Genomic DNA, 26834 nt, shown 5'->3' with positions numbered 1-26834 from the left:
TAGGATCCTAGAATTAATTATCATATTCTACCATATAGTCTTAGAATTATCATAACTTGCAATTATATCAATTGACAAAAAAACTATATTGAGTATTGACTAATATATGGGTAAAATAGTCCGATTATATAAAAAGTAGTATAGTTTTTTTTTATAAAGTCTGAAGCTAAAGATTTTAATTTAAGAAATTGCCAATATTTTCCCGTCACTATTTATGTTTCCTGAATATAATCCCTGTTTATGTTGTATTAAAGTAGGTCTACCTTCAACTCCGCACTAATATTACATCATTAAATCATCAGAACCGCGTATTATTACAACAGCACAAATTCCCCCTGTGCTTCAATTTTATTATTAAAAAACATCTAATCAGATTTTGTCGTTTTTTGGCGAATATGAAACACCATGCGGATGTAATACTATGCGGGAGTGAAAGCACACCACTATTACAGTATGATAAAAAGTCTATTGCATTTTGCAGTCGTCTCTGGCCCTGTTGTGTACAAGCCTGTCATCAGGTATGGTGACATCCTGTTCTATCTGCTCGTCATGGTGGATCATCTGTTCCTCGTACTCGCCCTGCATCACAAGCTCATTACGCTGGTTCACCACCATCACCAACTCCTAGCAAGAACAGCAGGTAAAGGTATGTCAATGCATGTTTAGACTATTGAGAAACTTTTTATAATGGGATAGTACTAAAATTTTAAAAATTGACAAAAATTTCTATGGGGGATATTACCCTTAGCCAAAAGTCGCAATAAGTCAATTTAAACTTCCTCATACTTAAGAAATATAAGATTGAAATAGTTTTACTTCCAAGGAACTTAGAATAAAATTGTTGTATTATTAAAAAAAATACTAGCGGTTGCGCCCTTAGCATCTAGGGACTCAGCATTCCAAATTGGTAAAGAGAAGGCAGAAAAATAGCTCAAAACCATCCCAGTACATCCGTTAAGCTTCCCTAAAATTATTCAATCGGTGAAATCCTAAGCTTCAGACAAATAAACATTACTGCTTTGTATTATAGAAAGATACCTGGAGGAGCAATTCTTCCCTTTGTTTATCCTCGTCCGATTTCTTAGATTCTGCCATATCAGACAACATTCGTAACTCCTCCTAAAATTAAGTCATGATAAGATGTAGGCCAAAAATCCGCGGCTTTCGCGTAATGAATTTGTAACGTGTCTCCAGCCGAGAAGGTGTCAGGTTCGTGCCTAAACAACACCCCGTCACATAGAGACATTTAAAATTGAACCTACTACTGATACGTCAAGCGCGTCATAATAATAATAGTATGGGGAATACATTGACGTATAAACAGGTATAAATGATAACCATGTAAAGTTAGAACTTCAAGATAAATTAAATGCTTGCTTGTCTGTTGGGTTTTAAATCACACATAAGTAATTTTATTTCTACAATAGCTTAGAATTGTTATGGTAAGAAAGAAAACAAAGTAGATTAATATGAATCCTATTGTATATCTACTAGGGATGGCAATCCGTCAACTTTTTGGACCGGATTCGGATTCTTATAAGAATCTGTCCAAAAATGGCGGATTCTCGCGGATTCCGGATTCTAGCAATATTTTAAAAGGCTATTTATGAAATTTAAAAATTTAAGTGCTACATATGTCCTAAAAATTAATTTTCTTTTTTTTTCTTTCTATAATTTACTTCCGAGAATTGAACCAGATTTTAAAAGATAATATATATAATGATGATAATCTTTGCTTTCAAAAAAGGGGGAGTTGAAAGTAATAACTCAAGACGCTAATTTTAGCCTACCAATTGAGAATCCGAATCCACTATTAAAAAAAACGGATTCCGGATTCGGATTAAAAATTTGGCGGGTTCCGGATACCGGATTCGGATACGGATTGCCAAACCTAATATCTACTCTCCTATTACAATAAAATGTCTATGTAGTAATAAAAACTTTAACAATCTAAAAATACCAAGAAAAGTTTAATAAAATTAATTTTATAAGGATGAAAATAACAATAACATGCATAAAAATTGTGGTTGGAAATTTTAAAAATGTAAAGCATTTTTTAAAAAATTATATCTTCTCTACATAAATAAAGATTACTAGTGCATTAATGAGGATTTTATATGGTCATATTTTTATGTTATGCCTTATTTTAATGCAATCAAAGCTTAGAACTTGGAGATGTTTTAGTACCTATACTGTTGGACAATTGAATAAAAATATCATCAAGGCTTATTTTAGCATAATTTTCAATTGTTGGCATGTTTAGAAATTGTGCTAAAACCAAAGGGAGAGTGTACAATAGGCTGTTTATTACACTAGTCCCCAAAGTTTTCTTATTCGTTGGCTTAAAAACTTTGGGGACTTCAACGATTTTGATTGTTTTTTTCATTAAGGTGAGTGTTCAAACGTTTCAATCACTAATTTTAATCTACAGAAGGGAGAATTTTGAAAATCATCATTGGGAATGTAATCAATTTATCGGCCATGTCTTAGGTATCCCTTTTGATCCCTGGCTAAAACCCCAAAAAACCAGAAACTGACAATTATACTTTTTGCTGTATGTAGTGAGCCAAAATAAGTTCCTAGCTGTGTAACAATACAGTAATCATAACTTACAGTGGGGTGTGAGGGAAGCGAAGGTTTATAACGCTCTTCAAATTTTAATAATACTTTAAGGTGGGCGGATGCAACAAATAAAACCCATTTAGGTGTGAAAATTTAAAAATATCTTTTCAATACAGATTTTAATTAAGGTTTAGTCCATACGTAATTACATTAAAACCTTTTCATATAGGTAGGACAAAGATCCGTTTGGATAAAAAAATTATGGGAAATTTAGGAAAATATTTTTATTAAATCACGAAATCTAGGCATTTTAAAGCAAATATTAGATAAGAAAAATATTATAACAATGCAACCTATTAATTTGAAGTAATAGCGGATAATTCTTGGACGGACAGACATCCTAATTATAGAAAAGCTTCTCTAAAATTAGATTAACACGCCGAGCTAGTCCTCCGATCCGACTTTTTGGTATGTATATATATCATGCTTAATAATTTTCAAAGAGATCAGGGATATGAGGTTAATAGTTTTTTTCTTTAAATCCTTGATATTGCTCAAGGGTGAGCACAACAACTGCGTAGATTTTTAAAATTAAAATTGCGCAACTTGCATTAATGATAGAAAAATGTTACGCATACCGTTAGAACCGCTATGAACTTTTTGGAAATATAAGAACGGTTCCTGTGCTACAAATAATCTAGGAATAGGTGGTAAAATGTCCTAAACTTTACTCGCAAGTCAAGTTTTAAGTCAGTAGGGACATTTTACCACTTAGCTCCCTTACTATACTTAGCAAAGGAATCGTTCTTATATTGATGGGAACAGTTTAACGTTATTAATCTATCCCTCAAAGTCTAAGGGTAAAATTCTGCAATAATTAGCCGGTACTATAATCTAAATATAAGAAGTGGGTATGTAATTAAATTTAATTAATCATACATTCTCCTCTCACTCACTTAATATATACACAGTTCTTAGTTAAAAAATAAGGATGACAACATCAATAAAAGCGAAGCTCTGAAATCGAACTGTAGAACAAACGAACACGAATACTTATAGAGTGTCAAAACGTAATAAGCAGTAAATTAAGTAAAGTAAGTAAAGGTAAGTATACCAAGTTTTATGCAAAATAATAGTAATAAACAATAGCAACGCTTTTAAAAAGCGAAGCTTTTCTATAATTAGGGTCGGTCAGTTCGGATAGCTTTTTTCGTTAATTTAGACATGATTTCAAACTTTGCATGAGATTTTTTATGAGGTATAATCATCCGATTGATCTGAATTTTGAAGTACTGATTACTATTACAATAAGAACTATATTATAAGTGAAGTAACTCTATAATCTAAAAATGTCAGTAAGTCCTAAAACAGTATTCTGACTTTATGAAGTATGAAACTAACCTGTAATAAAATATATTTCTTCTCTAAATCGTCTTCCCTTTCGAGTATATTCAATTGCATTTGTCGTCTAAAAAAATTATTTATGAAAGTCAACTCTATCATACAGCACAACATGACCGCTAATTGTCATATGTGGTTATTAGTACAAATTTGGGGAAAGCAGCTGTAGATGTTGAAAGTTAAAGTTACAGAGCTGCTCTGTTAAAGATGTGACTGCAAAATAAAAGCTGTGCGATCAAAGATCCTCGCACTAATCATTAATGCTATATCATGTTTAGTTAACCATGCAACAAGAACCACCTACTGACTATCAAAGGCTTCGAGAAAGTCAAACTTACAATAAATGGTTTATATTTTTATCAAGTCAAAAAACCTTTACAAAAAGCCTATCTGCCATTTAGACTCAAATAACCTTAATATAAGAATTGCGCTTATTTCTTGTATTTGTCTATTTGTTGTATAAACTGATATTTTTTTAATTTTAAAACTAAAATTTAAAGTTAAGCCCCTAACGGCCCCTAGTGGTAAATGTTATAACATACCTTATCAGAGTATTTTTCTTATTGACTAGTGTAAACCATTGCTGCAACAAAGCATCGTAAACTAATTGGTCATCTTCCGAGGTCTCCCTAAAATATTGACAAAATTTGAAGTTCATAAGTTTACAAAGATGACAACATCAAAAAATAGCAAAATGCTAGAAATAGCTATTTTTACCTCACTCTAATTACAAAAATAGAAAAAGCAGGGAGGGAGGGGATATTGGAATGTAGATTATATATATTATAGTTAAGTTAGAATTTCATAAACATGTATTTTTTAAATTAGTTTTTTTTTTTAAATCTGACAGGATTGTAAAAACTTTTTTTTTATCAATATTATCAATCAACAGTTAGAGTGACTTATTTATTGTTTGTAATTGAGGGTGTGTGCAATTTAATAAATATATATCAATTTATCGTTAATTGTCTTATCCTTTAAGATTCCTGAAATATACATTGATGATATTTTTATCGTCATTTCAAGATCTATGCAAGAAAATAATACGACCATTCACTTTTTGATTTTATATTCAAGAAATAAACATATGTGTACCTTATTCTCCTATCAAGGATAGCTGCCTGACGGTCAATTTCTTGAGTTTCAGAATCCAGTACCAACATCTCATTATCAATATAGGACAGTCTACTATCTACTGTATTATTATTCATCTTTAAACGTATTATTTTCTATATTAATGAAGCTTAGCTACTCTTCAACTCATTTTTAGAGGCCGCACTCCTAGCATCTAGGGGCTCTATATTCGAAGGGAGAGGGATGAGGCAGAAAATGGTCTAAAATCATCCCAAGACTTTAATTTTAAATCTAAAACCATTTTGGAACTAATGTAAAACCTCTCAAAATGGAGAACCCAATCGGTTCAATGGTTATCGATATCTTAACAATAGCAAAAACCTTTTAGTACAATTTTGCTTCTATTTAATAAGCTAAAATGCACCTAACAACTGTATATGATTGAATATTTTTTTTTAACGATGAATTTCCTTTAGATTTCGGCGTCATACTTTTCTGTCGTCTGACAACCGAAACACTCGATACAACCGATGTAGAACCACTTGAACTGACTGTCTTTGTTGATGTTATTGACGTGTCCAATGATTCTGTTAACTTTTCTGGTGACGCTTCTAATTTCGCGGATTCCATCAAGTTTTTGGCCTATTAATCAGGGGGTAAAGTAAAATCTGTAGGTAAAAAATTGATAATTGAAAAAACTAAAATCGGATTATTCAATATTTATTTTAATAAACTAAACTGACCAAGCTATACTTGCTTGATTCACTTCACTAAAAGAAGCCGTAAGCCCAGTTCCAGATAATAAAAGTGCTTTTTAAATTGTGAATAAAATGTACGGGCTAGGCAAAAAAATGAGAGGTACAGAGCTTGCTGAGTGATACACAATAATTTCTTGTTGTGATGCGTTTAGCCAGGAGGCTATACAGCCTGGCGAAAGAAACCTAGAACATTAAATTTTTAAATTTTGATAGTGAATATCACTCAGAGTTGCAATAAATAATTATCTGACTAAAATAGTTATTTGCGGCAAAACTGGGATAGCGTCTGGGAAGCTTTGATAGCCCAGGAGCGTCTTGGGAAGCTTTGATAGCCCAAATTCTAAATTTTTAAAAAACAGTTTTAATTTTTACTTTATGTACCAAATGATAACCATAATTGTTGATCTAAATCTAACCTGCTAACCCTACTAACCAAAATAATTTAAGTATTTACTGGAGCGTATGTAGTGAAAGTAAGTACTACTAACATTCTAACACCCTAACTTTTTTTATATATCTGTCAAATATTATGAAATTAATTCATTTTTTTAACTTGTTAGTTGATTTGTTATAAATATTTAATTGTTTAGTACAAGTGCACCTAATAATAAAAAAAAAGATTGTACCCTACTAAAAATAAACAAGAACAAAAAAAAAAGAAAACGAAAAAAAAAGATACAAAACAAAAAAGAGAAAACAAAAAAAAGAAAACAAAAAAAGATACCTAACAAAACAAAAGAAAAAAAAAACAAAAAAAAAGCCTAACAAAAAAAAAAGTTTTTCAAAAAAAAAGTAAGCAAAAAAAAGAAGTGCACTTTTAGTTTTGTATGTTTTAACTTATTGTGATAGAAATCTCTTGTGATTTTATTTGTACTTTATTCTCACGGTGATCCTTCGCAGGGCCACCCTTTAAGGTTTCTTTGAAGCCTCGTCTAAGGGGAGAAGAAAAGTAATTTTATATTTATTTGTTGTATAATGGCGAAGGGAAAAAAAGAAGAGTTCCTCTGCCTACAATGTCATCAAAAAGTAACAGAAAACCAACACTCTGTTTGTTGTTGTATCTGCGACAGATGGATACACAAAGATTGTGGACTTGATGATGATGAATATAAACTAATTGACAAAATGTTCAGAAAAAAAGGTTCTCATTGTTGGTCCTGTGATGGCTGTTCACTAGGTCTCTCCAAGCTTCAAAAAATGATTGTCAATAACACCAGAGAAATCAATACATTGAAGCAAAGCGTAACTGATCTTGAAACTACGAGAGATAAGCACAGGGAGGATATAGACTCTAACACCACAAAAATACAGAATCTTGAAAAAGATGTTAAGGAGTTGAAGGAAAGTGAACCTGCAGCAAGTTCAAAAGAGGATTTTATGGATGAAATTGATCTCAGAGAATCCAAAAAAGCCAATCTAATGATTTTCTCCCTGCCTGAACCTGATTCCAGTTTTACAAACAAGGACAAAAAGAATGCTGATACAGAAACTGTTGTCGATATATTCAGCTGTTTACATGTTGATGTTGACAGTCAAGCTGATATTAAATTCATCTACAGGGTTGGAGAACCTGGACCTAAGCCAAGACCTCTCTCTGTTGGCTTTCGTAGTCCCCAGATAAAAGATAAAATTCTGAAGAATGCTTGGAAACTTGAAAAAACACAATATAAAAAGATTTCTCTTGCTCCAGACCTTACCCCCCTCCAACTTAAGAAAGAGAAAAAAATGTTAGCTGAGGCAAACCAAAAAAATCAGGAGATGTCGGACACTGATGCAAAAAACTTTACATGGAAACTGGTCGGAATGAGAGGACATCGAATGCTAAGAAAGGTAAAAATAAACCAGCAGGACAATCCAATGAGAGAAAGAACAGCCAGCATGAGAAGGACAAGATCGGAAATGGAGGAGGGAGAGGAGGAAGGGGAGGGGAGAGTGAGCAACTCCAAAAGAAACAAAAGACAATGTTGAATGTTGTCTATCTAAATGCAAGAAGTTTATCAAGAAAACTTCCTGATTTAGAAATCTTAGCTGCAGACAAACAACCTGACCTAATTCTTATTACAGAAACCTGGTGTAATAGTGATATTCAAGATGCTATGCTCAGACTTAAAGACTATTATTTTGATCCTAATCTTCGTGTTGATAGACATGACACGCAAAATGGAATTGGTGGAGGCCTTATTATTTATGTTAGACATGGACTAACTATTTTACCCTGTGACAATAATTCTGAATTTAATCAGTTTGCCAGTTTCAAACTTTTAGATTGTGACAATACTATTGACTCTATTTTTACTCTAGTGTACAGATCTCCAAATTCTAACAGTGATAATAATGAAAAGCTATGTGAACTTTTTAACAATTTTGACGACAATGTGACAAACTTTATTGTTGGTGACTTTAATATGCCAGATGTAGATTGGAAGTTGTTATCCAGCAGTAACAAGCATAAAACTTTTTTGGATACAGTGATTGACAAAGCTTTCAATCAACTTGTTGATTTCCCAACACACAATAAAGGTAACATATTAGACTTAGTGTTTACTAACTGCCCAGACAGAATAGCAAATATCGAAAATATTGGAAATCTTGCTAATAGTGACCATTGTATACTGAGTATAGACATCCTATGTGATTCTCCTCCACTCGAAACCTGTGATATGATACCAAATTTTTATAAAATGAACACAAATGATTTTGCTAATTATCTTGAAAATCTGGATCTTGAAAACAAAATTAAAAATTTAGACTGCAATGAAGGCTGGAATGTTTTCAAAAACTCAATTTGTGATGGTATTGAAAAGTTTGTTCCAAAGCAAAAAAGAAACCTTAAATCTAGACCAGTTTGGATAAACAAACATGTGATAAGATTGTGCCGCCAAAAAAGACGTAGATTTGCAATTTATTGTAAAGACAGAAGTGATGAAAATTTAAGAATTTACAGAAAAGTAGAAAAACAATGCAAAAATGCCGTTAGAAGATCTAAAAGAAACTTTGAAAAAAAATTGTCCCAGGATTCAAATAAAAAGCCTTTTAATGCTTACATGAAATCTAAAACTAAGTCCAAGTCTAATGTTGGTCCTCTCAAAGTTAATGGTAATGTTATTTCCGACAGCAGTTCCATGGCCACAATATTGAATGACTATTTTTCTAGCATTTTTACTCAACATCACGACAAAACTATTCCCGACCTTCCTCCTCAAAACTTTAAGGATGAACTGAAATTACTGTTTATAACTAAACACATGGTTGAAGAGAAGCTAAAGAAACTGAAAGATTCTCCTTCAAGTGGCCCTGACTGTATTCCAAGTTTAATTCTTAAAAGATTTTCTTCTTTTCTAGCTGGTCCACTAGCCATCATCTTCAACAAATCAATTCGTAGCTCAATAGTTCCAGAAGATTGGTTACTTGGAAATGTTACTCCCATCTACAAAAAAGGATCAAAATGTAAGCCTGAGCATTACAGACCTGTTTCCTTAACGTGCATTTGTTGCAAAGTTCTAGAATCTTTTATCAAAGATTGTATAGTGAAACATATTCAAGAAAATAATCTGTTGAGAAAGACCCAACATGGCTTTCTTAAAGGCCGTTCCTGTACAACAAATCTTCTTGAATTTTTAGAACAACTTATAAACAGCCAAGAAAATCTAGAACCTGTTGATGTTGTGTATCTTGACTTTGCCAAAGCTTTTGACAAAGTCCCCGTTTCCAAGCTTCTGGCCAAGGTAAAAGCCAAAGGAATATCAGGCAACATTTTTAATTGGATAAAAAGCTGGTTGACCAATAGAAAACAGAGAGTTGTTTTAAATGGAAAATTTTCATCCTGGCTGGCTGTTCTGTCTGGCGTCCCACAAGGAAGTGTCTTGGGCCCATTACTGTTCCTGATATTCATTGATGACCTAGATGACTTTGCCCCGCTGATAAACATTCTCAGCAAATTTGCTGATGACACTAAGCTTGGCCATACTGTTATTAGCCAGAACGACAAAGAAATTCTACAGTCTCAGCTTGATTCTTTAACTAAATGGGCAGATAAATGGGGAATGGAATTTAATGTTTCTAAATGCAAAGTTATGCACTTAGGTTCCAGAAACAATAATTTTACCTACACTATGAAGGGAGAAATCTTAAGTGTTGTTGATCGTGAAAAAGACATTGGAGTTACATTTAATGAATCCCTGAAACCAGGCCTTTACTGTAAAGAAGCTGCCAGAATTGCCAGAGGAGTCCTGTTCCAGATATCCAGATCCTTCCACTATCGTGACAGACATGTATTTTTAAACTTATATAAAAGATATGTCAGAGTTCACTTAGAATTTGCTACACCAGTATGGTCACCATGGCAAGTTGGAGATATTACTACACTTGAAAAAGTTCAGCAAAAAGCAGTTGGTATGATATCTGGACTGAAAGGTAAAACATACGAGGAGAAATTAAAAGAACTTAATCTACCTACACTTGAGAAAAGGAGGTACAGAGCAGATTTGATTCAATTATTTAAAATTTTGAATGACATTGACTCTGTTGAAGCAAGGACATGGTTTCAGATAGTGAACGAAAATAGGCCAAATACAAGAGCCATAAATTCTGACCATGGAGTGATAAGCTTTCAAATTCCAGTGAAAAGAACAGATCTGTCCAGAAATGTATTCAGTGTTAGAGCAGCTAAATTCTGGAATGATCTTCCTGTTAATGTGAAAAAGGCCGTGACTTTATCTACATTCAAGAAAAGACTTGATAGTCATATTCAGACTTTGGCCTAGATATTCAGACCTCTTACTATGACCCTACTTGGGTTCTTAAGAGTAAAATAACAATAAACAAAAAGGAGAGCACAATTTTATCTATATTCTAAGTGGGGTTAACCTAAACTGAACATTCACGAAATGAACATTCACGAAAACGGTGATCAAAACTATTTTGTTAAGAAGGTGACTTATTGTGCAAATCCTATCATTGTGTTACAAAACTTTAGGTGTATTATCTAAAACCAAAGGTAATTTTAAAAGTTTTTTTTGAATCCTATCATTGTATTATAAAACTTTAGGTGTATTATCTGAAAACCAAAGATAATATGGGTATAGTCCATTTCGTGGCAACGCACCTTAAGGGGAGATTCTTCGTATTTTTCACAGTAGGTTTTCTCATATTTAAAGCCCCTGCGGGGGCCTCTAACCCTGTGGGGCAATCAATTAACCCATTATAACCTAACCTAACATAAACTATAAAAAGCCATTTTAAAAATACGACGAATCGCCCTTTAAGGGGCGTTGCCAAGAAAAGGACTATTCCCGATAATTTGACACTTAAAAGATCCAATAAAAAAAATGACCAAACTGATAATTATCTTTTACACTTTATGTTTAAGTAGTAAAATCTTTTCCAGTTTGGCTTCGGAACCAATTAATATCCACTTTATTAAAACCAGTTCCCAGCCATACTGAAAAATCATGTATAGCAGCATGTAACCGACAATTTTCCAAGAAAAATAAATTAAACAGTTTTGTTAGCCAGGCCTTCGGTACCTAGTGGTAACAAAACTGGTTTTTTCCTTATAATTTCTAATTTTAATATCTGCGTAAAGCTGTCTATAATACGATGCGATAAATAACTAATCTTTACCCCTGCCTTTTGTCTGTATTTGGAAACATTGTTATTGGTTGTGCTGGGTGATTCACTACCATTCGTGGATGGTGAGTTCGAATCTTCTTCTTGGACTGTAGGCAATTCTAGAAATATTACATCACAGTTTATAAATCCTTATAATAAAGTAACATCATGTCTGTCTGTCTATTTGTCTGTATGTATGTATGTTTGTTTGTTTGTGTGTCTGTATGTATGTACCGAAAGATCTCGCTTACCACTGAACCAATCAGGTTCTCCTTAACAGGGTAGCTGCTCATAGGTCCTTGGAAGGTTTATAACTATTTTGGGGGTAGGGTGCCATTAAACTTCCATTTAATTTTTTTAACTAAAATTAAAAATGGTAGAGCATCACCTCCTCCAAATATATTATAAGTTGGGTTATTGAATTCAACTCCCCCCTCTAGGGGCGTAGCAGGGAGTATCCTGTAATGTAAAGCAGTAAGTTTTTTTAGTCTGTAAATACTGATAACTACAGAACCGATTGAGTTCTCCCTATGAATGCTTTGAAAGGTACCGTGATGGTTTTATACTATTCTTTTTATTATTAAGTTTAAGGCTTGTTATGGTTTCAGAATATTTATATGCCTTTCTTTTTTCTGCCATTACATGACCCCCTTCATGCTAGGGGCGCTGAGTCGCTAATGTTTTTTAAAAAATAGCAATGCCTAGAAGGCTCGCGACTGTAGCATAACACGAAGCAGGTAAAAGACAAAACATGTGCAGTGTATCAATGCCCAAACACACAAGCAAAGGTCTTACAATAAAAGACGTTGGTAGGACGTCGCTGTTAACAAATATCTTACCTAACTGACCCTTCTCGGCATCAAAGGTTGACTGTTTGGCAAATAATTTAATATTTCCTTCCGAGAAAGATTTTCTGATGGCCATACCACTGCTAGGACCTTGTCCGGTTGTCTTGAAAGCTTCGTAAATTGCATTGGTTTCTTCAGTACCTGTGAAAAGGGGGGGGGTAAAATGTGGTGACTCGTGCCACGACATACCAGCAATTTTATTTTGGGTGCTACTCCCTTAGTTTTAGAGATAATTGGATAAAATCTTTTGGGCTGGGTCAGTAATTACCCCAACTAGAGGTATCTTTCAAAAAAAAACGGCGACGGGACCGCCGCTCCCGCCGCCCGCCGCCGTTTTCCGCCGCCACCAAAAAATTTTTTTTTTTTGCATTTCTCGCCGAATTAGGCAATTTGGAATCATTTGAGACCATGTTATTTTTTTCAAAAATTTTTCCCCTTACAAGCAACCCTGCGCGGCGGGGGGACTTAGTCATTTTTTTCAAATTCTCGTATATCAAGGTATATCTTAAATACAGTACTTCTCCTGTGCTTTTGAAGATATTGAAACAAAAATTTTTTTGGTTGGTAAATAAAAATATTTGAATTAAGAAAACGGCGGCGGGACCGCCGCTCCCGCCGTCCGCCGCCGTTTTCCGCCGCCAACAAAAAAAATTTTTTTTTGCATTTCTCGCCGAATTAGGCAATTTGGAATCATTTGAGACCATGTTATTTTTTTCAAAAATTTTTCCCCTTACAAGCAACCCTGCGGGGGGACTTAGTCATTTTTTTCAAATTCTCGTATATCAAGGTATATCTTAAATACAGTACTTCTCCTGTGATTTTGAAGATATTGAAACAAAATCTTTTTAGGTTGGTAAGTAAAAAATATTTGAATTAAGAAAACGGCGGCGGGACCGCCGCTCCGCCGTCCGCCGCCGTTTTACGCCGCCAACAAAAAATTTTTTTTTTTGCATTTCTCGCCGAATTAGGCAATTTGGAATCATTTGAGACCATGTTATTTTTTTCAAAAATTTTTCCCCTTACAAGCAGCCCTGCGGGGGGGACTTAGTCATTTTTTTCAAATTCTCGTATATCAAGGTATATCTTAAATTCAGTACTTCTCCTGTGCTTTTGAAGATATTGGAACAAAATCTTTTTTGATGGGTCAGTAATAAATATTTGCGAGAAATGCAAAAAAAAAATTTGTTTGTTGGCGGCGTAAAACGGCGGCGGACGGCGGGAGCGGCGGTCCCGCCGCCGTTTTCTTAATTCAAATATTTTTTACTTACCAACCTAAAAAGATTTTGTTTCAATATCTTCAAAATCACAGGAGAAGTACTGTATTTAAGATATACCTTGATATACGAGAATTTGAAAAAAATGACTAAGTCCCCCCGCAGGGCTGCTTGTAAGGGGAAAAATTTTTGAAAAAAATAACATGGTCTCAAATGATTCCAAATTGCCTAATTCGGCGAGAAATGCAAAAAAAATTTTTTTTGTTGGCGGCGGAAAACGGCGGCGGACGGCGGGAGCGGCGGTCCCGCCGCCGTTTTCTTAATTCAAATATATTTTATTTACCAACCAAAAAAGATTTTGTTTCAATATCTTCAAAAGCACAGGAGAAGTACTGCATTTAAGATATACCTTGATATACGAGAATTTGAAAAAAATGACTAAGTCCCCCCGCAGGGCTGCTTGTAAGGGGAAAAATTTTTGAAAAAAATAACATGGTCTCAAATGATTCCAAATTGCCTAATTCGGCGAGAAATGCAAAAAAAAAATTTTTTTGGTGGCGGCGGAAAACGGCGGCGGGCGGCGGGAGCGGCGGTCCCGCCGCCGTTTTTTTTTGAAAGATACCTCTAGTTGGGGTAATTAATGACCCAGCCCAAAAGATTTTATCCAATTATCTCTAAAACTAAGGGAGTAGCACCCAAAATAAAATTGCTGGTATGTCGTGGCACGAGTCACCACATTTTACCCCCCCCCCTTTGAGTTATTATATTACTATGAAACCATCATTACACCCTGGTATTTCTTTTTTTTTATACTTGGGGCTAGCCCGAAGAGGCGCAGGCCTTTAGGTGACGTCTCATATGACTCATTCTAAACCTACGAGAGACGACATTTATTGAATAAACAGTTTCCTAGAGAGCTGGCTTTATAGTTAATACATCAAACTATTTATAGTTGACTTATCATATTTTGATGAAATGTAAAAATAACTGTCCTTTCGTACCAAAATGTGTACACGTTACTTATAAGAAATGAAAAGGCAGGATTGTTCCCTTCTTATTGGTCATATTGACTGATTAGGGATCTAGATCCATTATATTTATTTCGAAGAATTAAATTTTCATTTACAAACCTACCTAGACTAGATCTGAGCTGATGTAGATATGTGATGACCGCTAGCTTATCTGGAATCTTTCTGATGGCCATATTTTCTGGCTCCAACACCCGGGGAATACCAAGAATTTCTCCAGCCTCGAATGCAATCTGGGTTAGGAGAATTTATGTTAAGTAATTTAATTTTCGGATTTAATTGATCATGTTAAAGAAAAACAAATATTAACAAAGTAGAAGTAGTAAAAATAACAGATCGTTGCATAACATGCCGCATCTGCAATTGTTAAGGTGATGGGTTCCACATTCAGCTCAGTACCCCATCATAACTGCAGACGTTAAAGGGAACTATCCACGAACAAGAGCAAGTGATTCTAAGCACCTTCCAGCATTGATCCATAGTATTTTTTAATGAATAAATATACTAGGTTTATGTTTAATATTTGGTTTATCGACTAAAAAGTTAGGTTTCACCATGGTTCTATGTGAAAAAAACTTTTAAATGTAAAGCATTTTTAGGTGCAGTATCATCAAGTGTTTTGATGAGTTCAAACTGTTGTTTAAAAGCCTTGACACAAAAGTATATTATTTTGATTAAAATGTATATTTAGAAAAGGGTTGGTAACTAGTAATATTGTAAACAGTTTAATTAATGTACTTTTGCAATTTACAGCATTTTCTACCATGTTATTTTATTTGTTCCTTTGAACTCAACAAAGCATTTGATGATATTGCATCAAAAAAATGCTTTACATTTCAAAGTTTTTTTATATAAAGCCATGTTGAAACCTAACTTTTTAGTCGATAAACCAAATATTAAACATAAATTTACTAAAAAAAATACTATGGATCAATGCTGGAAGGTGCTTAGAATCACTTGCTCTTGTTCGTGGATAGTTCCCTTTTGTTCCCTTCTGCTGCTATGTCAAATCCTTGAAATGCCTTGGCTTAAATCATGCAAAACTCAAGACGTGCCCAGATAGGGATTCAAAATAAAGGTCATGTAATCAAAGGGTTTGTTGTCTGTAGGATGTTTGGCCACGTAATCATGCACTTCATTCGCAGGATTTTCTTCAGAGATTATTGTGAAATAGTTTGAGTAGGTACCCATTTTTCAATCAAAATGTTTAGTCATATAAAATAAAATCTACCTTATTATTAAGCTTAATGTCATGCGAGTTAAGATCTTGGAACTGCACGAGGTCAGGGTAGAAATTATGGATAAGGGCACAGAAAGCCAAGCCATTCCTCCAGCTTGTTGTAAAGTTTGTCACCTGAAAAAAGAACAAGGATGACAACATTCATTAAAGCAAATCTTAACAATTCATACGAATATTGATAAATAGGATGAATTATTTTTATTGTTTAACATTGACATATGCACATTTTGGTATTTATTAAGTTACTACGCTTTCGAAATTGACCCTCCCCCACTTTCAATCTCAGTTTATAAAATAATCTTTTTTGGAATAGGACATTTTTTGTAGTGGCGATGGTACCCCCCCCCCCCCCAAATATTTATAAACCTTCCCAGGACCTATGAGTAGCTACAATTTAAAGGAAAATAATATGGTTTAACGGCTAGCGAGATCCTTCGGTACTCAGAGACAAACAGACATCCTGTTACTTTTTTATAAGGATAAGAAAAATAATATATTAAAATTTTCCGTACTGTTCTCATTTAAAATGAATATTGTTAAGGAAAAAAGTTAATTATTATCTCAAAATGTAAACAGTAAAAAGATAATCAAAACATAAGGATATCACACAAATAATAGCAAAGAATCTAATTATGTTTATAAGGGCTTGGCAGCCGCCGAATTTTACGACTGTAGGTTGATACAACTACGAGGGTGGGGGAAGGGGTGATTAACCCACCCCCCCCCCCCATAAAAAATTCGAAGTTGGAATATTTAACTCCTCAAAATAAATTTTAAAGATTGGTCGTCCTTGCCCTATGCCTATATGATATAAAGATCCCCCCCCTCCCCCCAAATGAAAAAGCTTGGTCACCCTTTTGAAGGCTATTACATAGTATCAATAAAACTACTATTAACATAAAAATATTATTTGAAAATTTTCCACTATTTATTTTTCATTAATTACCTAATTATGATTAGATTTGGATTAAATCAAGCTCAATAATATATTTATAAGAATTCTAATTTTGTTATTGTATTATTATTCTTATCAAACAAAAGTTTTAAGAAGAAAAAAAAATATTAATCCGTACGTCATTAAAAGGTTCTTAAAAATAGACTCTACGAAGTTAATTTAATGCTAACACATGCCCATTGCTGTCTATGTTCATTTTCTAAAGGCTGAGACACTTTTGTATAGCCACTAGGGCTATCAAGCTCCACGTTCAAGCACATTATGACTTGACCCGCTATCTCATGAGAGCTACTCATTATTACCTCACCCTCGCCGAGTATGGCAGGTGTCCCAAATTAAGTCACTGTAATGAATGACGCTCACCGTAGAGGAGCTTGGGATAAGGGTAGTACTGATATTATGTACGTGACTATTGAGTATCCAAACTTACTCAATAATCCCCTTCTTACACAACCAGGGGAAGTTGCGTGAATGTATTCAACTGAGAAATTCGAGTTGCCACATGGGGACTTGAACTCGAACTCTCATCACCGTAACTCAGTGCGTTACCACTGAGCTATGACGCCCCTATAGCTATGACGCTATGATGGGAGGTGTCGAATTTGTGTCTGGTCCACACTGCGTCATACTAGAGACGTTAAAAATTGTACCTATGCTATGTCGGCCACGTTACACTATTTGTGAGAGCAGGGGGAAAGCCTTGGCCCTAACAGGCACAACTCATCACCATGCACGTTAAAACTTCATGACAAAGGTCGCAAAATTAAAGGGTTACTTAACCTAATATCCCATAACACGCCTATAATGCTAGAAAGTAAAGATAAACGGCAAAATAAATTTTGGTGAGTTTTGTAATATTTTCAGTATTGATTATAGTTCTTTAAAAACAAAATATTGTCACTTAATTACAGTTTCAATTTATGATAATATTTTACAACAACAATACGAAAAAAAATGTTTAAAATCCATGTTATATATGACGTATGTATGTTATTCATGACTAAGTTAGAGGCAGGGATCTAAAGGGATGAGATAATGGCCGTTAATTTAATGTATATCCCAATAATGATACATAAAATTACCCATTATGTAGCGTAAAATTATTGGTTGAAACGTTTGAACACTCAACTTTATAAAACAACCAATCAAAATTTTATTAAGTCCCCAAAGTTGTTAAGCCAAGGAATAAGAAATTGATACTTTAAAAGTTTGGGGACTAGTGTAATATACAGCCCATCGTCCCCTCTCGCTATGATGTAGGGGCCTAAGGAAAAAAATTAGATTTTATGCATTTACCTATTTTCCTTATTGTGTATTTTAAAACTCTTCATAAAAAAAAAATTGTGGCGCGAAAAGTTTAACCACTGGACCTTTAATTCATTCTTAAAACTAAACCCTAGAAATTTTTAAGTCAACGAAGAAAATTTCAGCTTCGAGGGTCAGAATAGTTTACATTCCGATTTCCTCTCCCACTCTGGGTGAAAGAAATGCCCCTTTCTCCTCTTTAATAGGAAAAAACAAGTGAAACTCACCTTGACTGTAGAATAGTTGGCAAGATTAGTTTTGGCCCAGTCCAGCAGGTCAGAACTCGCACCGATTCCAGTTCCCCCAACTTTTGGCGGTGGCACGGCCGTTACCGGCGTTAGTGCCACCTCATCTACGGCAATTTTACCAGAAGAGACGCCGACGTTTTCCGCGGCAATGTAGCTTAGATTTGGCGAGGTTTCTGAGCTGACAAGGCCGCGGCGATCAGAAATTAATTTGTGGCTGTTTGAACCTAAGAAAATATTTTTATTTTAAAGTATATATTCCTCCATCCATTCAAGAAAAAAATATACAAAAAGCATCTACCAAGCGAAAGCCAGTGCTGCTTTTGGAATTTCTTTTGTATTGGTTTAAAAAAAAATTCAAGTACCTGGTTGACCATTGCTAGCCGTTGGGGAAGGACTTTTTGACCTGCTACTGGCAACTCCAGGTACATGGGAGGGCGGAGCCAATGGACTTGGACTCTTACCCCTACTGCTGCTGCTAGCGGTTGCCGGACTAGCTGACCGCCGCATTGCCGGGGTGTCCTCAAATTCAAGCCTAACCGGCTTAAACTTTGGCTCTTCTGAATGAATATTTTGCTGTTTGCTTGTAACAATGTCAACATTACTCTTAATAGATGTTGATTTAATATTGTCTTGTTTAAAATCACTTGAAACAGCTGTTGTTTGAGGCTGTTTTGGTAAAGTTGTCCTTTTCAATGTGTTATTCTTGGACTTGGGTGTGTTTTCAAAAGTCATTGGATCAAAATCAACGACAGTAGAAAGTACAAACTCCTGGGTGAATTCCCGCAGTTCTTGACTTTTGGACTTGTGTAATTTTTCGGTTTTCTTTGCGGAGTCTACTATTCTTATCTCCACATCTTGTTCATTGGTGGTAGGATCATTTTCTTTGTTATTGTCACTGCATATATTAACTTTATCATCATCAATTATGACACTGGAAGATATTTGTGAAATTACACTTTGGTTAGCAGAGGTTAGCTCCTCAGTGACAGCCACTGTTTCAGTAACAGTTCCATTGGACTTGTCAAGGATGAGACTAGCTTCCAAAGACTTGGTAATGTCCTGATCAAGGTCTTTGCTGAGCTTAGAAGCACTGCTGATACTGTTGTCTTCTTCTGCTGAAGTGTCGGCGATATTTTCTAATCTAAAATAATCAATTAATTCTATTAATCTTATTATTTATAGTATGATTTTTTTGCCAAAAAGTTAGATTTTCAATAACTACTGTAATAATTCAGTTCTCCTTTAGAGAATCTTCCTGTATGTCTGATGTCTTTATCCAGTAATATATCATTTTAGATTTATATAATCAAAAGTGGTTTAACTATTGCTGTTGGGCAACCCTCTCATAAAATTTTTGAAAAAGTAAGTCGATAAAACAAATATTTACCTTGTTGCAAGATCTGACATGGTAAAATTATCAGCAGCAATGGTTGGCAATACTTTCTGCGGCGTGGGCCTTGCAGGCAACGGCGGAGGCTGTTGCTGAGGTGTTGGCGGCAAAAAGAAAGGACTGGAGATACTGGTATTCCTTGAATGTCTTCGCCGCGGCGGTGTTGCCGGTACTTTTTTGGTCGGTGTACTAACGTCTGGCGGCGAGATTGACTCCTGTTTAACAGGGTGTATGCGCGGCTGAATGACCGGCTTAGGGTCATCTTTGGCAGTTGTTTGACCGCCTAGCAAAGGTTCAGAGTCATCGTCGTTTGACTCTACTGCAAACGTATTTTTGGACATGGTTGCCAGTGGCCTTGGAGGCGGGGTTGGAGCCTTGGGGGAATACTTTGGGGAATAAGAAGTGGAGGGGGCGGCTGAAGACAGATGGTTCGGAGGCGGGTCTGGATCTTTAGCAGGTACACTCTATAATAATAAACAAGAAGTTAAATAGGAACAAGGATGACAACATTAATGAACAGCGAACCACAAAAAATGGAATGACAAACGATTAAATTGAGTTATCGAGAAAATTTCCAGTTGTCAGGAATTTGGATCAACATTACAGAAAAAAAGGACAGAGAAACAGACGCAGTTACTTATACAGTATCTTCGCTACTAAATCATTCCTACCCTGGATGGTGCATCAGCTTGTAGAAGAGTCCTTACTGGCAGGACACTTGGATTCAGGGTCTCCAGCTTTTCATTCATACTCCTGATGGACTGGGTCAGGGCTGCCAGCTCGTTTGTAGGAACACTCACTGTTTCTATAAATAATTTTACACTATTACTAGGAGCATTTATCTTTTATAAACTAAAAGAATTTGCAATATATGCCTTAAATTACATTTTAAATATCCAAGTATTTCATTAGGTACATTATGAAAAGTTTACATTTGAAATGTAGATAGCTTGTTATTGTATTGCGACTTACCTAGTTATATAAAAAATCCTTATTTAATAAAAGAAATGTCAAATCCTTTTTTGTTATTTTCTATCATTATGTTTGTAAGGATGCAAAGCTAATTATAAACCAAACAAAAAGCTTAAAATAGAAAGAAAACATTAATTATAAGGATTTATAAATAAAAGAGATATGATTATTAAGGAGATCTCGTAAACAAGGTATGAGGTGACCATAGAAACACCCAAAAAAACTAATATATATCTCATATGTAGCTACTTAATTAGTAAAATGGTATTAGTTGGTCAAACTTTAAAAATATCTTAATTTTCATGGTTAAAAAATACGCAATTCATCAGCATTTTTAACAATAAATGTTTTACTGAGTTTCTTTGTGTTTCAGATCAGTTTACAAAAAGTTTGACTCCCTCATCTTTGAATGTCTCATAGTACTTTGATTTACGAGATCTATAAAATATTAACCCCTCCCTTTGTGTATATCATCAACAAAAGAACGAAATACAAAACCTTAATCTAATTAGCAGAGAACAATGTCAGATTACAACTTTTGTTAATTTTAATATTTTAATTTCTGACAGATATTGTTATTACAGTTTCTATTAGCGCAGTTAATTAATAATTTTTATATTTACCTCAGTGTGTCTTAAGAGTATTTAAAATATCGATAATCGACTAGAGTATATATACGTATATCATTATTAGAATAGAGTTATTATAATTAGACTTACCTTCATCCTCTAGTAGAGTATCAAGGTCAGAAATATCATTATTAGAATAGAGTTATTATAATTAGACTTACCATCATCCTCAAGTAGAGTATCAAGGTCAGCAATATCATTATTAGAATACAGTTATTATAATTAGACTTACCATTATCCTCAAGTAGAGTATCTAGTTATATCATTAGGTATTAGAATAGAGTTATTATAATTAGACTTACTATCATCCTCTAGTAGAGTATCTAGTTATATCATTACTAGAATAGAGTTATTATAATTAGACTTACCATCATCCTCTAGTAGAGTATCAAGGTCAGCAATATCATTATTAGAATAGAGTTATTATAATTAGACTTACCATCATCCTCTAGTAGAGTATCTAGTTATATCATTAGGTATAAGAATAGAGTTATTATAATTAGACTTACCATCATCCTCTAGTAGAGTATCTAGCTATATCATTATTAGAACAGAGTTATTATAATTAGACTTACCATCATCCTCTAGTAGAGTATCTATCTAGCTATATCATGTATCTAGCTATATTATTATTAGAATAGAGTTATTATAATTAGACTTACCATCATCCTCTAGTAGAGTATCTAGCTATATCATTATTAGAACAGAGTTATTATAATTAGACTTACCATCATCCTCTAGTAGAGTACCTATCTATCTAGCTATATCATGTATCTAGCTATATTATTATTAGAATAGAGTTATTATAATTAGACTTACCATCATCCTCTAGTCGAGTATCTAGTTATATCATTATTAGAATAGAGTTATTATAATTAGACTTACTTTCATTCCCTAGTAGAGTATCTAGTTATATCATTGGGTATAAGAATAGAGTTATTATAATTAGACTTACCATCATCCTCTAGTAGAGTATCAAGGTCAGCAATATCATTATTAGGAATGGTAGAGTTGCTCATGAGACTAGCGACACTCTTCATGTCATCATCCGTTGCTTTCCCCTCCTATCCAATAGTTTCAAGTTTTAAAGCTTTATCCGGGGATCTTAAGGGATAAGCCAATGGACAATCAACTGATGAAAACTCCCCAAGACGATAAACAAAATTAACCCTTCTTTAGATTATAATTTTAGGTTGAAAAGTTTGAACACTGCAAATATTAACCAAACAATTAAAATTTAATAAAAGTATCCAAAGTTTTTAAGTCAATAAAAACTTGAAAGTTCCTTGATAAATTGACTGGATATGGTGAATGTGAGGTAACATGCAGAAACTTTCTTGTTCAACGGTCGCAATTTTATCTAAACAAAAAATATCATCTTACAAAATTCAATAATTTAGGCAAAGATAGTTTTAAAATATTAGGTAAAATATCTAAAAATATTAGGCTTACAAATTAAATTAAACGTCGTGAAGTCTCCTTTAATATTATAGAATCGACCAATCGATTTTAAACCTTGAATTAGAAAGGATCCATGTAACCATAAGGAGTATTTATGAAATAGTGATTCCGAAGGAAATATGGAGTATTGTTATAAGCGAGGAATCTCTATAGTTATGACATAAAATGTAAGTACTTCCTTAATCATCCTGAATTTTAATAAGTTCTTAAGAAACTATTAAAATGATATTTTTGTACCTTAGAAATAAAAACAGTCACAAAAAGTTTTTCTTTGGGCATGTTAGAATGCACATTAATTTCTTAAGAAACTATTAAAATGGTAGTTTTGTACCATAAAAATAAAAACAGTCACAAAAATTAGTTATTTAGGCATGTTAGAATACACATCGATTTTAAATTTGCAGGATGATTCTTGTAAGAATTATGTACAATTTCGAAAGCCTCTCTATGATTTTCAGCGGAATGTCTGTACGTACATTTTAAACATGTTTATCTTAATTTTTCTCTAACTCATAGGTAATAAAGTAATTTAGGAATCGATTTGGAATTCTTGTTTAGAATGCTAGATTTTATTAACCCTTTACAGTCGGGCTCCTTGCCGCACCTTAATCAGTCGGGGGGGGGGGGGGCGTTCAACGCCCCCCCTATTTATCTCAGTTCCTATTAGAGCTAGAGGGCTAAATTTTTTTGTGCAAGTCCCCTGTTTGATAATGAATTTCCGACCTTTTATAAGTCTAAGTCAATTTTCGCTTCCTTCACCCTTTTATTTAACAACCTTTGTTTTTAGGTATTTTTTTACTTAAAAATTTTAAACGGCTGTAATTTTCTTATTTTTGAAGCTAGAAGAAAATTCTTTTTCCAGAAAATGTTCATCTTTATGTAAATTTTACATTAGAAATATCAAAATATAAATTTCAGCGGCCGCAGCTGTACTTGGCAGCTGCCAGCCGCCGCAGTCGGCGGTCGGCGGGAAAACAGCGGCGGATCTTCATGAAATTTTAATACGTTATGTAGACATGTAAGAAAAGCTTAAGTTTAAAATTTGAAGTATCTAAGTCTAAAATTGCGGCCACAGGAGCCTTTTAAAGATTTCTGGAGACCTGGAGGATCAGGACCTGCAGGATCATACCTGGAACCTGAAAGTGACTTGAAAACCTGTATTTTATATAAGGATGTACTACTAGAGGATTTTTTAGTATTTTGGTATGATAAAATGCTTTGTTTTAGTCAAAAAAATATTTTTGCTCTTTACCTGGATGACCCTGCCAGGTTTGCTGGCATCCTGTGCCCGCCAGGATGGAGATATTAAAAAAATTCCAACTCTCAGTTATGTGTCATACCCATACTTAATAAGTCAAGCAGTTTGGGCTCTTTATCTTTCACACACAGAAAATGAGATAGAAAAAACCGGATGGGGGGGGCGTTCAACGCCCCCCCCCCCCCCGACCGTTAAGGGTTAAATATTGAATGCGTTGTTCCTTTATATCTATTAATTATGGGGGGGTTTTAATGCAACCTCGTAATCAATGCGCAAATGGCACTTAGAATCTGAATTTCGCTATGAAATTGGTATGAGTAATCCTCTATTTATTTTCCCTAAATCAAACAAAAAGTTGGAAAAGTAACGGCTAACGGCTTAGCCGGTAAAAATGTCTGGGAGCGGCCAAAGAATAATGTGTAGAGCTACAGACGGATTTACCCTGAAAATAGCCGAAAAAGGCTTAACGGCTAAGCCGCCAGCCGTTTGCCGTTACTTTTCCAACTTTTTGTTTAATTTAGGGAAAATAGGTCTACTAAGGATTACCAATGCCAGGTTTCATAGAGAAATTCGGATTCTAGGTGCCATTTGCGCATAGATTACAAGATGGTTGCATTACCCCCCCCCCCCCTCTTAATAAAAAAAATAAATATAATATTTGTTTGTTTAGGTAAAATCTATTCTTACATTAATGCGTAAGTCATTAAATGAAAGAGAGGTAAAAAATCTACGAATCATGGAAAGTTGTTTTCATATTTACATTTCTATTTTTTCTGTACAAAATATTTTTACAATTTATAAATCAACAATTAGATAGGAAGTGGACAAGGGCATATAAACTAAAAACCCTTAGATCCCCAAAATAATATGAGTTATCAAAGAATCCAGTTGATTTCCGGTGGATAAAAAACGGTTTTAACATTGAAATATAATGTATCACCTCTAGGGACAAACTCAACTGCAATTGATTTTAAAAATTCTCATTTTACAATCCACAGAAAGCTGTCTATTATAAGATGCAATAAACACCAGAAAATAAAAACAGTCGTTGAAATAAACCGAAATGAATAAATACTTACTTTTAGGCTTTCTTGGTGTGGCAGTGCCTTGGCATAGTCTTTCAGATTTAGTCTGCCCTGAGCTACTGGTTTTCTTTTTCCCTCTCTATACCAGAATACTTAGTTATGCTTGGATATAAAATATGTAGGTATTAAGAACCAAAACAGGAAGGTTTGATTTTTGTGGATATTTCGTTAACAAAGTTAGATATGACAAGGTAGGGAGGAGGGGGCATTTTAATGTGAATTAAACTTGTTATATTCGTTGGCTCAAAAACTGGGTACTTTTATTGAATTTTTATTGGTTTGTTTCAACCAGTATAGTAGTGACCAAAAGTTAATTTATTGTCGATTGTGGGTTTATTATTAGATTATTAGAGCCTATCTATTTATTTGTCTCGGCCAAGTACCTATCAAGTGCTAAAATCTTCGTAAAAATCGCTTATAAAAACAAGAAAATCTAAAAATAAATTCTAAAAGTATCCATTCCTGACGTCTTCTAAGACAAAGAACCAATCTTTATTGTCATATTCTTCTTGTCTTTGGTCTCTGTATAGTGTTACTGTGATCTCCTAAATGTAAATATTTATTAGAACCAGTATTAGTTGGACAGTTATAAGTGCTATATAAATACCTAGTTTTTTTCCATCAATATTTAACTAATAAGAATCTGGAAATCGTAATTTAGCCTTTTTCTTTTCCTTATAAACTCAACTGGTATTGGCTTCGAGATAAAAAAAATCGCGTCAAAGCATAGTTTTCCAGAACCCCTGTCCCTGCATAGATAGATACTCACCTTAGCATCAGGTACCGGCCAGACACACATGCCAATATACGGCGACTTCATAGTGGGCTCCCATTGCACAGGCTCGGATACAACCCGTCTGCCACGCCGTGTCCATACAACGGACAGGGTGTGTGGCTGCCAGGCGGGTCCAGCTTCCAGGTACAGTTCCTGGTACCAGTAAAACAAATTATTATAATATATTTTCCAGTATGCCTTCGAAACCGATTAATATCCGCCGGATTAGAACCGGTTCTTTTTCAGTCATAGCCAAAGACTGCGTCACCCTGGGGCTAACATAACGGATTTAATCTTGTAAATTTTCATTTTTATATCCGCGGAAAGTTGTCTTTGATACGAAGCGATATAAAACTATTCAGGTATCTTAAGGAATGATAAAATGGATAATTGATATACACTACTAACGATGAGAAACAAGATCTATGTTTTTCTTAATAATGCTTTTTAGACAATTTTCTCTAGCCACCTTTGTTTCTATGAATAGTAGTTTTTTTATAGATAAATTCAATTCAAATACCTACCTTTTTAACTTTGTAAATAGCGTATAATTTCATTGTCCTTAATTCTTTTATTGCTATTGTATCATAAATAAAATAAAAACACGTGATATTGACGTTACGGTTAGAATAATGAGAATAAAATATATAACTCTAAAATGTTGGAAAACAAAGATGACAATTGCCATAAGTAGCTAAGCAAAGAAAAAAGTGTTTTTTTTAGAGAATATAAAGAATTACAAACATAAAAAGAGAGAATAATACCCAATTTCCTAAAATCTTAAGAGACATTTAAAAGTCTATATCTAAAATAGCATCTTAGTTAAAATTATATTTCCCCAATAGACATCGTATTAAGAAAGGACAAAAATATGACTTAGAAAAAATGTTGGAAAAAATCTGAAAAATTATAAGTCTATTTAACATAGCATCCAAGTAAGTCCTGTAACCCTAAAGGACATTCTATAATCTTCTACGCCATTACGGACGAAAATCTTCACAATAATTCCTCAGACTAACAA

The 26834-nt window shown here is 34.1% G+C and overlaps 2 protein-coding genes across 2 annotated transcripts; both read right to left on the bottom strand.

The window, feature by feature from the left end:
• Positions 1-225: 225 nt before the first annotated feature.
• On the bottom strand, positions 226-22297 carry LOC145320011 (uncharacterized). Its single transcript, XM_080162451.1, has 15 exons — positions 22190-22297; positions 20305-20438; positions 19631-20097; positions 18606-19384; positions 18223-18467; positions 15727-15849; positions 14602-14728; positions 12245-12394; positions 11424-11524; positions 5510-5679; positions 5059-5157; positions 4506-4592; positions 3964-4030; positions 1039-1119; positions 226-624 (listed from the first exon to the last, which is right to left on the bottom strand). Exons 1-15 carry the CDS (start codon positions 22272-22274, stop codon positions 466-468), a joined length of 2874 nt encoding a protein of 957 aa, XP_080018577.1. The 5' UTR covers positions 22275-22297; the 3' UTR covers positions 226-465.
• Positions 22298-22484: 187 nt separating this feature from the next.
• LOC145320335 (EH domain-binding protein 1-like) lies at positions 22485-25990 on the bottom strand. The gene is made up of 4 exons (XM_080162742.1): positions 25808-25990; positions 25503-25583; positions 25033-25119; positions 22485-22594 (listed from the first exon to the last, which is right to left on the bottom strand). The coding sequence occupies exons 1-4, from the start codon at positions 25856-25858 to the stop codon at positions 22499-22501; spliced, it is 315 nt and encodes a 104-aa protein (XP_080018868.1). The 5' UTR covers positions 25859-25990; the 3' UTR covers positions 22485-22498.
• Positions 25991-26834: the final 844 nt, after the last annotated feature.

Source organism: Acartia tonsa, chromosome 5 (assembly GCF_053477335.1).
Source record: "Acartia tonsa isolate MP-2025a chromosome 5, ASM5347733v1, whole genome shotgun sequence".
Taxonomy (NCBI): Eukaryota; Metazoa; Arthropoda; class Copepoda; order Calanoida; family Acartiidae; genus Acartia; species Acartia tonsa.
The sequence above is the reverse complement of the archived record's forward strand: the minus strand, read 5'-3'. Positions and strand labels throughout refer to the sequence as shown.